Below are 13,261 nucleotides of genomic sequence, written 5' to 3' on the forward strand. Positions count from 1 at the left end.
TCCAAGAAAGAAGCTCATGATACAAAAAGTATGTAATCATCAAGGGTGACTGGAAAAACGTTATTATAAAAATGATTTTAAGTGTTATATAAATGCACACATGTTGAATTCTTGAAACATAATGTACATAATAAAACATTGATAATTTTCTTGGTTAGAAATCTTCACATTGACAGAAAAAGTCAAAAGATAACGAGCTCATTAATATTATTTACTTGAGGGACAGGATTGCTTTCTTTTTTAAATCCTAAGAGTAAAGCAAACTGCAAATGAAATGCTAAACTATGTGACTTCTAAGCCCCTTGAAGGTAGGGGAACAACATTTAATAATTGTTTTAGGCCATTTGGGCTGCTCTAACAAAACAGTTTATAAGCAACAAATATTTATTTATGCTACAGTTTGTAAGCAACGACTATTTATTTTTCATAAATTTACAGACTGAGACGTTAAGACCAAGACACTTGCAGATTTGATGTCTGGTGACCTTTTGGAGATGACACTTTCTGTGTCCTTGCATGGTAAAAGGGACAAGTCATGGCCCTGGGGCCTCTTTTTATTAGGGCTCTGCCCTCCATCCGGACAGTCAATAACCTTCCAAAAGTCCAACCTTTTTTTTTTAAGATTATTTATTTATTTATTTATTTATTTATTTATTACACATACAGTGTTCTACCAGAAGAGTGCACCAGATTGAATTGTAGATGGTTGTGAGCCGCCATGTGGTTACTGGGAATTGAACTCAGGACCTCTGGAAGAGCAGTCAGTGCTCTTAACCTCTGAGCCACCTCTCCAGCCCTAAGTCCAACCTTTTAATACTACCACATTGGCAGCTGTGCTTCAGCGTGTGGATTTGGGTGGAGACACAGGCATTCAGAATACAGTGGTGATCTCAGCAAATGTTCACAGACAATACCAGGTGAAAATCTAGAAAGATAAGTACAGTAGACAAACTGTCCACACAGTGTGCCCTGGCTAATAAAATATGCACGGGCAATAAGGACCGGAAGGTGTGGAGATGTGGTGATAAAAGGAAGCCTGGGAAGAGGCAGGTATTAATGGCAGACATCAGCAGAGGGATGTTGAAGTAAAACAGGGATTAACTCAACGCAACCAGAGAAGCCGGGCATTTCTGTGGTCGTGCCTGGCTAGGATAGCCATTTATGCTTAAATGGTATATGCAGGTAATTTGGGGGGATTTCTTGGAACAAAAGAAATCTGGACCACTAGCCAGTAAGTCCATGGAATTAATTCAACTAATTAGTTAAAATGAACATTTTGACCTATGTCAATCCTTTTACACACAGATCAAAACAAACAAACACCTCAACTATGTTCTTGGCTGCAACGCTAGTTACAGGCAGAAATGTATCCATTATTCTTCTCAGAAATGCGAGTTCTGCTTTAGCAGTTCAAATTCTTTCTCACAATATCCCCTCTAGGAACACTTTTATTGGTATTTGGTTGGTGGAATTGTTTTCAGCAGCACTGGGTCATTCATCTTGCCTCCAAATAAAGGGTTGACTGAAGCAAACTTTTGAGTTTTAGAAACATATATCAACAAAGAACATTTGCAACTGTTAGTGGCACTGACTGAAGTATTTTCCCCACAGTGTGTCAGGAGTGCTTATGAGCAAACAGGAAGAAGTCATATTTATCTTTTAGTCATTAGAAAAAAATGTGACCCTTAAGATGTCATTCTTCTCCAAATAAACAAAATAGTGACTTTGTGAAGGGACAAGGTCAGAGAATTTGGGGAAAGCATCAGACACTCTTACTAGCCATGAACCAGGGGGTCCAGGCCCCTCCTGGCAGGCAACCTTAGCGAGTTAGTGGGATTTGCTGGGACATGATGACAGTATTGTGCCTCCAGCGTTGTACATGCCTTCTAGTCCCTTGTCCCAGTCTTTTTCTTTCTTTTTCTTTTCTTTCTTTCCCGTTCTGACTTCCTTGCACAGATGTCTGGAACCTGAGGGCGTTTTCCTTTTAGGGCAGGTGTGAATTTTAATGGAAGATGTGTCTTTGCCAAAGCTGTGTTTACCTTTTAAATATGAGATTAAAGCTTCAGTGTGTTACTTTTAGTGCACCATGCTACTAGATGGACACTGCCGCCTTCCTTTCCCCTCCTGACCGTGTTTAGCTCTCCAAGTTTAAATCTCTTCATTCTCTGGAACTCACCTGTGTCCCTGACCTCAGAGACATTTGTGAGTGTCACCCATACGCCCCTCACTTCCCTTTTTGATAGCTCCCGCCATCATTCTAGTTGTGCATCTGACTGTCTGTCCTGTGCCAGTTTGTCCTGCTCGTTTTCTCGGTGCCCATTGAATGCACGATGAAGAATAGACGCAGCGTTTGGATGTGCTTCTGTTTACGCAGGTGGCTGGCATCCTTTCCCTATGAGGACTTGAAAGTCACATGGCACTGCTCACTCTCTAGCCGAAGGCAACTGTGGGCAGACCCCACGAGTGCCTCATCCTCTTTGTGGACACTGAACATTGCAGTTACAGAGACCCCAAGGCGTCTCTATCCGGCGGAGTATGATGTCTGTAGAGGAAAAGGGCTTTTTTAAAAAATTGAGTGCCAAATGTCAAATCCGGGAGCTTGCATATACACCAGGCAAGCTCCAGTCCCCACAAAGAGCTCTTGTCAGCAAATCTGTTATCTACGTAGTGGGCAAACGCACTAGTAGGATGGTGACTAGAGAGAGGTGGGGCGTTGCAGGATGGCTTGAGACCTCTTTCCTATCTGGCATCTTCAAGAAGGCTTGCACAGGTCCCTTGGCTTCTCACAGTGAGAAGCTCCACCTTCTCAATGGAAGAGTGAAGTACTTTCTCTAATTTCTTTCCTTAATGTTTTCATATCAGGATTTTGCTGGAGGCTAAATGCAATATCAAAAAGCCTACATGTAGCCCTTCCTTCTGACTTCTTGTGTTCTTGGCTCTATATTTCATCTAGAAAGCTTGAGGGTGTATCTGTAGAGCGCATTCTAAATAAACAATGAGATCAATGGCAGAGGTCATCTCTGTGTCTTTTTACTCCTCCGAGAAGATGCTGATTGCAGGTAAAGAAACAAACACTTCACTCCTGAAGCGTTGAAGGAAAGGCTTTCTCATAATTAATCTGAAGGAAAACCAAAACAGGGCAGGTTTTAAGAAAAGAATCAACTCATCCTTAGCTGCCTCACCAGGGCCGTAATTATAAGCCATTGGTACGTTTCAGCATATGGAGTACCAGGTATTTTACTCACAAGAACTAGTAAGGACAGATATCAACTTTATCTCAGTAAAACTGGGTGGGGGAAGAATTTAGTAGGAAAATTCAATGAATTGTGTGTGTGCGCGCATGAGTGCATGTACATGTGTGTTCTACAAGAAGAAAGTGAACACCTTGACTCACCATATCACATATATCACATAAGATTTCTTTATCATCATCATTGTATCCTACAGGGGATTTAACCCAGGCCTGAGCATGGTAGTTAAGCGCCCTGACCCTGAGTAATATCCGCAGTGCCTTTTGTATTTTTATTTTGAGACAGGGCATCACTGAATTGCAAAGGCTGGCCTTCTGCTTTCCATCATCCTGCCCCAGCTTCCTGAGTAGCTGGGATCATGGACCTGTGCCATCAGGTCCAAACATAGGGTCATCTTTGCTGCCCACGTCCTGTACCTGCCCATTGGAACCCTTCCTTGTTAAGGACTATGTGAAAGCCAGCAAGGTCCTCTACCACTGAATGAATCGAGGGTGGGGAATGGTAAGTAAAGGGTCTCTAAACCGTGAGCAATCTCAGGGTTCTCACTGATTTTTATTACTATTTTTTCTATTCTGAAACATATAACTTAGAAATAGACACACATCTAGAAATACAAACAACATGAAGAAGGTAAGAATAGCTGTCATTCCACAACCTGGGGGGGACCTCTGCTAAAGTTCTAATGCTCATCACAGTGCCCAACCAGAGGGTGGCAGTGACTCCAAAGTGAATGCCCCGAGCCCAATATTTTAACTTTCTAATTTGTGTGTGTGTGTGTGTGTGTGTGTGTGTGTGTGTAGAACTTTCAGGACTTTATTCTCTCCTTCCACCATAAGGGACATAGGAACTGCACTCCAGTCTTCAGGCTTGGAAGCTAGTGTTTTTTACCTGTCTTGCTAGATAATCCAGATTTAGCGCATTCAGATTATACGGTTTACTAATTGAATTTTTGTGGAAAGGTTAGGTTTACATGAATATTGAGCAGGTGATACAGAGTTCCCTTAACCCTTCTCTTTCCTCCAGTTTCCTTTAATTAGAACATTTTATATCTATGGTTTTGCATTAGTCAGGGTCCTCTGGAAGAATGGGACTGATAGAATGGATCTATTTACATGAAATCGAATTTATTAGAATGGTTTACATGCTATGGTCTGGTTGGTCCAACAGTGCACTTTGCCAACAGAAGGGCCAAGAATCCAATAGTTTTTCAGTTTGTGAAGCTAGACGTCTCAGCTGGTCTCTGGTCTGTGCTGAAATGTTGAAGAAGTGGGTTCTAATATCAGCAAAGGAACCCCTCAGCTGCCACGTAGATGAACTTGATGGTGAGAGTGAGGGCAAGCAGGCAAAATGAAAAGCTTCCTTCTTCCATTTCCTCTTACGTGGGCAGCCACCAGCAGGTGTGGCCCAGACCTCAGATGATGAGATCAAGACACTCCCTCACAGGAATGCCCGGCTGCCTGGGTTTTAGTTGATTCCAGATGTACTCAAGCTGACAAACAAGATTAGCCATGATGGATACTTTGGTTATGACTAATATACCAGCATCATCACACACCAAAAACCCACAGTTCGTTCAGTTTTCCTGAGTTTACCTACTCCCCTTTTCCATCTCAGATTCCTATCCGGGATACAGTCAGGTCTTCTTGGGTGCCTCTCAGCTGTGACTGTCTTCCACACTCCCTTTGTTTTTAATGAGTGTAACCTTTTGAGAAGGGCTGGTCAGGTATATGCCAGAATGGCCCTCTATTAGAATGTGTCCAGCGAGCTCATGTTTAGCCTGGGGTTACAGGCTTGAGGAAAGAAGATCACAAAAGTATCATTTTCACCACATTGCATCAAGGGTCCACACTGTCTGTGTGATTTATGATGGTTGATGCTGAACCATGGACACCTGGCTGGTGTCAAGTTTCTCCGCGGTGGAGCCGCTCTATTCCTTCTTTCCTTTCTGCAGTCTTTTGGAAGAAAGTTGCTGTGTACAGCCCATACCCAAGGATTGGGAGGTATGCTTCCTTTATTTTGGGGTAAGATATATACATAAATTATTTTGAATTCTACGCTATAGATCTGTCTCTTACTTCCCATTTGTTAATTTACTTAATTATTTACATTACTTATGGACTTAAGGATATTTATTTATAATTTGGGTTATAATTCAAGATTATTTTGTTGTTGTTCAGATTTTTTTTTTAGTCAAGGTCTTACCTTGTATCCCTTGCTGGCTTGAGTTCTATCTCTAGCATAAGTGTGAGCATGCACCACACACAAACACACACACACAGAGACACAGACACACACACACAGAGACACAGACACACACACACAGACACAGACACAGACACACACAGACACTAACACAGATAGACACACACACAGACACAAACACAGACACACACACAGGCACTCCCCCACCCCCACCCCCTGCCACACACAGAGAACTGTGGATGGCCATTTCACTGACTCCTCATTTCCGAATCTACTTATGTCAACACCTTTCCTCCCTTCCTTCCAGTGAAGTTATTCCATCCATCTGTAGGATGGTTATGTCATGACAGTCTGCATTTGAGATCTCCTAACCTAATTGATGTTTGATGTTTTTAGACTGTGCTGGCTAAGACCATCTGATAGGAGGGAACCTCAATTGAGAAATGCCTCTATAAGATCCAGCTGTGGGTATTTTCTTTCTTCCATTTTTGTTGTTGTTGTTTGTTTGTTTTCGAGACAGGGTTTCCCTGTAGCTTTGGAGCCTGTCCTAGAACTTGCACTATAGACCAGGCTGGCTTTGAACTCACAGAGATATGTCTGCCTCTGCCTCCCTAGTGCTGGGATTAAAGGTGTGCACCACAACTACCCAGATACAAACAGGTAACTAATCAGCTTTGGGATTACACGTATTGTGCTACAAGCATTACTGTGCCCAGTTTTTACTTGAGTAGCAGAATTTGAAATCAGGTCCTTGTGTTTAAACAGTAAGCATTTTACCTCTCCAGCTTCTCTTTTAAATTTTTTTATCAAGACTTAATAGAGCTAGAGATATGGCCCAGCAATAGAGCACTTGCCTAGAACACACAAGTTCCCAGGTTCATCAGCACTGACAAGACGGAGACAGCAATGGGACGTGTTGTTCTATAAAAAGGTCAGTTGGCTTCAAGTACAAGGAAGCTCAGTTACTGGGTTCACACTCTTTTGTAAGTGTTATGTCTCCCAGTGATGTGGCCCTTTTGTCATTTTGAAATAACCTTCTTTATCTCTATTTTTCCCTGTCTTGAAGAATACTTTGCCTGACATTACTGCAGCAGTTCTGTCTTCCTTATTCTTTCTGTTTGTCTTGTCGGTTATTTTCCATTCATTTACTTCCAACCTTCCTGGGGTTTTATATTAAAGTGTATGTCTTGTAGACAACATATAATTTAATCTACAGTTTTTAATACAATACTTTTATCCATTCCTTAAGAATCTCATACATTCATGCAATGTATTTTGATCATATTCACTGTCTTCTTCCCCCTCCAACCTCTCTCAGATCCCTGCTACACCCCATTCAACTTCCTGTCCTCTCAACCCACCAAGTCCAGTTTGTGCTACACATACACTCATGGTATGGGACCATCCCCTGGATCTTGGTTAATTTACGAGGGGGACCAAACCCCTAACTGACTCTTCCTCCTCAAGAAGCCACCAGCTAGTGTTGGGTGCTGGTCTGCCCCTCCTCACCCATGCTAGAATGTTGACTGTTGTGAGCTCCTAGGGCAAAGGGTCTTGTCATGTTCAGAAGACTGTTTCACCCTGTGACTCTTGCTGCCTTTTTGTCCTCTGCTCCGCAGTGTTGTCTGAGCACTGAGGGGAGAGGGGTGTGATGCACACGTCTTTTTGAGTTTTGAGTCCTCCACAGACACCTGTCCTCTGCTCTGTGACTGGTCGTGAGTCTCTGCGTTGGTTGCTGTTGTCTGTACAAAAAAAGATTCTCTGGTGAGGTCTGAGAGATGCGCTCATCTACGGATAGAAAGATACATTCAGAAGGCATATTAGTAAAATCACAGTAGATTCACCCCTAAGGCCAATGAAACTCCCTCATAATGGGTTTTTGGCTGGATTTTTGCATCAGGCATGAGTTTTCTCCTATGGAGCAGGCCTTAAATCCAATCAAAAAGTGGTTGATTACCCAAAACATTCATGCTACAATCGCACCACAGACATATCTTGCCAGGCTGGTTATCACTAGCTCTCAGCCTTTACGGCTGGTAAAAGTTCTGGTTCTACGAAAACTAGCCAGCAAGTAGGATGCTTCCAGGATAGTAGGAGCTTAATCTCTCCAAACCCTATGATCAAAGTGTATTGATGGGGGATGTCCTTCTGTATGCTGTGAATATATGTTTCTCTTATTGACTGATAAATGGAGCTATTTTGGCCAATGGACAGGCAGAGGTATAGCCAGGCAGGAAGTATAGGTGGGCTACCAGACTAGGAGAATTCTGGAAGAGAGATGGGGAGAGGAACTACCGGAGAGTTGCCATGTAGCTACTGGGAATGTAGGACGCCCAGGCACTCTCTGGTAAGATAAGACCATGTGGAAATACATAGATTAATAGAAATGGGTTAATAATTTTTTAAAAAATATTTTTTATTTGTTATGTATACAGTCTTCTGCCTGCATGCCAGCAGAGGTCACCAGATCTCATTCAAGGTGGTTGTGAGCTACCATGTGGTTGCTGGGAATTGAACTCAGGATCCCTGGAAGAACAGTCAGTGCTCTTAACCGCTGAGCCATCTCTCCAGTCCTGAAATGGGTTAATAATTAAGAGAGAGCTAGCTAGTAAGAGGTCTGAGCCATAGGCCAAGCAGTTTGTAATTAATAGAAGCCTTGGTGTGTTTATTTGGGACTAAAGGGATGTGGGACCAGGAGGGACAGACACTTCCGCCTACAGTGTATGATGTGTTTAGCAGCAGGTCCTTACTGTCAAGTTCTGACAGATAGCGTGGGGCAACAGCAACAGGCTGCGTTGTTCTGAGGGTCTTTGGGAACTCCCCCGCCCACCACCAATAGCTTGATGGGAGGTAATCCACACATGTCACTAGGCTTTTCATTTGGAAACCTATGGCTTTTGGGGGCACATCATCTCCACCACCACCACTCCCCCCACCCCCCGTGCAGCACAACTCCATATTCTGCCTCCCCCATGTGTGCGTCTACTTTAAAGGAAGCTTACAAAATAGTTACGTTTCCATAGAGCTTTCCCAGACTTCCTGAGTGTTATCTCTCCCTCCACTTTTAGATTGGATTAGTTAGCTTGTTTTTCTATAACTATCACTACAGGAGGATTTACTCTTATTTTATTATTCGTTTTCCAGTTGCCTTTTTTTTTTTTTTACACTTGCCTGTAAAACCTTAATCAAATACTTTTGAGCATTAACTTGAATTTCTGTTGTTTTTTAAAAACTGGGACCCTGGTTTGGCTTGGTAAAGCGACTCCAGTGACTCTGCTTTGTGGTTTAACTCATCGAGATCTATTTAGAGTTAATATCAGATCGTTAATAGGGCTTCGTTTACTGTTTCCCCACCCTCTGTGCTGTTGGGATACTATGTTAATAGGGCTTCGTTTACTGTTTCCCCACCCTCTGTGCTGTTGGGATACTATGTTTTTGAGACAGATTTTCGCTTGTATGTGTGTAATTGTTGCAACCGGTGCAGGAAACTGCCCATTGTCTTTTGAGAAAATTAAGCACGGGGATGCTTCACACGGACCCATAATCTTTTAGCACTTTGGCACTCCTGGATGGTGTTTCTCTCTGGTGTCACTTGTCTTTAGCGAGGTGAACTCCCTTTAGGTTTCCTTTCATGCAGCTTCCCTAGCAAAACATTTCTCAGTTTTCATTGATCTCAAAATTGTCTTTATTCTGCCTTCATCTTTTGATGGCAGCTGTCACTGGGTATAGAATTGGGAGTTGACCAGGCCTTTTATTTTTTTATTTTTTCCTTTCAGTACTTTCAAGTGTCATTCCAGTGTCTTCCTACCTCCATTATTTTTGATGAAAATTCAAGTCTCATTCTTATCATTGTTCTACTGTACGTAATGGGTCATTTTCTCTGGCTGCTTTGAAAAATTTCTCTTTATCGTTGCTTTTCAGCAGTTTGACTGTAATGCTCCTAGATTTACTTTTCTTTGTATTATTCTGTTCCTGAGGACTGAACTCAGGGTCTTTTTTTTTTTTTTTTTTTTTGGTTTTTCGAGACAGGGTTTCTCTGTATTGTTTTGTAGGCTGTCCTGGAACTCACTCTGTAGACCAAGCTGGCCTCGAACTCACAGAGATCCTCCTGCCTCTGCATCCCAAGTGCTGGGATTAAAGGCGTGCGCCACCAACGCCCGGCCTGAACTCAGGGTCTTATGTATGCTAAGAACACATTCTTCCACTGAGCCATACATTGGTCTGAGAATCTATTCATTTATTTATTTATGTATTATTTATTTTAGTCAGCAACTGCCTCATGAGATTTTCAAATTTATTTGCATGGCATTTTATTTTATTTACATAGTATCCATTTTTGAAAATGGCATTTTAAAGGAAGTAAACACAAATAAAAGATCAGAAGTACGTGAAACCAGCCTTATAAAGTGTCTCATTACAGAGCTGAGAACACTCTGCTCTGGCAATGGACTGAGTTAGGTTCCTAGCGACTGCACTGGGAGCTCTGACACCTCTGGGCATTTGCACGCCTATACACACAGCATATGATTAAAATATCTTAAAGTATTTCTTTGTCTCTTAAAATTATGCTCTTGCCCTTCAGCAAGGTCTCTCAGTGTTCTGAAGCTCACCAATTTGGCTAGCCTGGCTGGCCAACAAGTCCCAGGGATTTTCTTGTTTCCACCTCCCCAGCACTGAGCATAAAAGTACAGGACATCATACTCAACTTTTTTAGGTTGGTTCTGGGGATCAAACACAGGTCTTCCTGTTTGTGTGACAATCATTTTACCTACTGAACTTTCTCTCCAGTCCTGGAAAACTTCCTCCTCTTCTTCTTCTTCTTCCTTTTCCTCCTCCTCCTCCTCTTCCTCCTCCTCCTCTTCCTCTTCCTCTTCCTCCTCCTCCTCCTCCTCCTCTTCTTCTTCTTCTTCTTCTTCTTCTTCTTCTTCTTCTTCTTCTTCTTCTTCTTCTTCTTCTTCTTCTTCTTCGCAAGCTTATTCTTAAGAAATTATTTAAAATTACACCCTAATAGAATCTTCTAAACTTTATTTTTTGATTGATCATTACTGATGCAATTGAAGCTAGTGCTGTGTGTGCCTCATGGGTAGAATACTTGCCCAGCACAGGGAAGACCCTGGGTTTGATTCCAAACACAGAAAAACAAACATTCAAAAAAAGTCAATGTCAAAATATAGCTAACTCTTGTACACTGGCTTTATATCTTATAAACATGTTGATTCTAATGGGTTTTCAGTGAACTTTAAGGTTTTCTGCATATACGAGCACACCAGATGCAAATAGATATATTTTCACTTTGTTTCTTCCCCATCTGGATGTTTAAACTTCATCTTCTTTCTAATTGCCCTCTGGCATCACTAAGACAATACTGAATATATATGGTGACAGCCCCCACTGTTGTTTGTCATCTTAGAACAGGGAGGGAAGCATCCAGTCTTTCACAATTAAGTGCAAGATTAGCTGTGGAACCTTTAAAGACCATTTTGTTTGTTGTGTTGAGTTTCACACGTGCTCAGCAGACCATTCCGGTGACCTATACCTCCAGCCCCTAGCAGTTGGGTTTTGTGTAGAAGCTGTTTCTCAGGCTGAGGAAGTTTCCTTCTTTTCATTCTTATGTTGACTGTGTTTATCATGAGGCACCGCTGGACTTCATCAATGATTTTTTTCTGTAGCTCTTGAGATGATTTGTGTTTTCGTCCTTCTATTAATATGATGTATTGCATTAATGGAGTCTCAGATACCACTTGGTTTTGTCTTTGTTTTTTTTTTTTTTTTTGGACCGTTAATTCAATTTCTCATTTGCTTGTTCTTTAGCATTCAAAGTCCCCTGGAAGAACCCATCAAATGACATCTACAATCAATGTGATTCAGGGTGTAGATGCCCATGGTGATTCTTTATGAGAATTTCGATCTCTGGGGCTTTGTATCTCATCCGAAGTCCTGATGGTGGTTATAGGACTTTTATGTTTGCTATTATTGAATAGTGTGAGTGTAAAACAAATGTTTAGATGTACTTACATAATCCACCAGTGTAAATACATCGAATTATTTTAGTGGTATATGTGATGCAGTTTCATATTGTGAGTATGATTTCTTTTGGAGGCAGAGAATTTTAACTGTATTATTTATATGCTTTTTAGGGATGATAAACATATTATGAAGAGTTACATGTGTAGCTCATATTTCTGGCAATTGTAATTGCTATCGATGTATTTTGTCTTTGAAAATTTGTGTACCTTCAAATTTCCTCCTTCACCATAACAAGATTTGTTTTGTAGTATGCATTTCCATCATGTTCCTATTTTGTAATGTGCATTTACATTAATTGCAATTTCCCTCTCTTGGATGCATTTTTCTTTTCTGTGTGGGCTCCTTCACTTGGCTGCATTGTCATTTTCATTGATGATGTATCTGTTAATTAATGTTTCTCCTCTGAATGCCTGCCCTTTTTTGTTCGTGATTTTGCAGTTCAGTTCTATTTTTTATTTCAGCTGCAATTACTGGGACTCCTCTTCTGCTCTTATTGGTCTGTGACCTTCTGTGACTTATTTATAATATTTGCATGTTTGTGAAACTGACAATCCATCCTCTGCCATCAGTGACCATCCTGTATGTAAGCATTGCTTTCAAAAATGGTTTCAAAAACAGTTATCTCTTGTGGTTAATGTATGCAGCCTCTTTTTAGACTCATAGCAAGGTCTTGGAATGTTAGAACTTGTCACTTACAGAGAATGCATGGAATCTTAATTATTCTTTGTTATGGAGCGCTACACCTGATAGAAATTTAGCATCTTGGCTCTTATTAAGTAGGTGACACCTTTAGTGCATTTGTGTTCACGTTGTTCAGCCATAAAGGTTTACACAAGAAACAACATTCACTTCCTGGTCTTTCAGAGTTTCTTTTCTCTCCCCACACCCCTCTCCTGCTGACCACCTCTTCTTTCCCTTCAGATGCTGAAGACTTCCTGGCAGAGGGCTTGCGGAATGAGAACCTCAGTGGTGGTGCGCAGGACCAGAGAGACCACATTCTCCGGGGCTTCCAGCAAATCAAATCCAGGTGTGTATCAGCCAGTCTCGTTAGTAGAAAAATCTCCTCTGCTGCAGTATAAGTTAACAGGAACGCACACCTGCCACAGCTTTTCATACTTGGCAGAAATTTACAAATCCATTTGGAGGTAGGTGAGTATATTGAAGTTTACCAACATGAACACATTTTGGTGATTGCCATAAAATAATCAGGCTGGTTTTGGCTTCGGATTATATAGAATACATTTGTGACTGATAATGTCAGAGACATAATGGTGAAATCGGGACATCTATGCTTGTTCAGACAACTAATGAGAAGGTGTTAGGGAGTAGAAGAGAGTTTTCATGTTTTTGATTCTGACTTTCCTTTCTCATCCCTTTCTGCCATAGACAAGTTATAATCAGGTCTGGTTAGTTGATTCTTTGATCACACTGGTATGTATTAGTCCCAGACTGGGTGGGAACATTGTACTCATTAAGTTTTTAAAAGAAGGAGTGCTGTTCTCATTTGCACATCTTAGAATGTGAACAGCTAATAGATGCTGGGAACGTACACTTCCTTAGGGGAAGAAGAAATCAAAATCTCCTTTACAATCCATTTCCTGACCGATTTCTCTTGGAAGGTGGCAACTGAACGGGGATCGGCAGGGTGAGTGCTCCTCTGTCCTTGCTACCCAGGTGACTTTGTGACTCAGAACCTTGGCAGCTGAGCACTTAAAGTGTGCACCTACAGGGTAGGCTTGGGATCTAATTTGCATGGCCGATCGTTCTTAGCTTCTACTTTC

The 13,261-nt window shown here is 41.6% G+C and overlaps 1 protein-coding gene across 1 annotated transcript in view; it reads left to right on the forward strand.

The window, feature by feature from the left end:
* The window catches only part of Skap1 (src kinase associated phosphoprotein 1), a 286,838-nt gene that overhangs the window by 13,556 nt on the left and 260,021 nt on the right, over nucleotides 1-13,261 (forward strand). The window contains exon 2 of the mRNA XM_040749572.1: nucleotides 12,402-12,507. Coding sequence (XP_040605506.1) covers nucleotides 12,402-12,507 — 106 coding nt within the window. The remainder of the gene's footprint in view (nucleotides 1-12,401; nucleotides 12,508-13,261) is intronic.

The sequence above is a fragment of the Mesocricetus auratus genome, unplaced genomic scaffold (assembly GCF_017639785.1).
Source record: "Mesocricetus auratus isolate SY011 unplaced genomic scaffold, BCM_Maur_2.0 Super-Scaffold_100007, whole genome shotgun sequence".
Classification (NCBI taxonomy): Eukaryota; Metazoa; Chordata; class Mammalia; order Rodentia; family Cricetidae; genus Mesocricetus; species Mesocricetus auratus.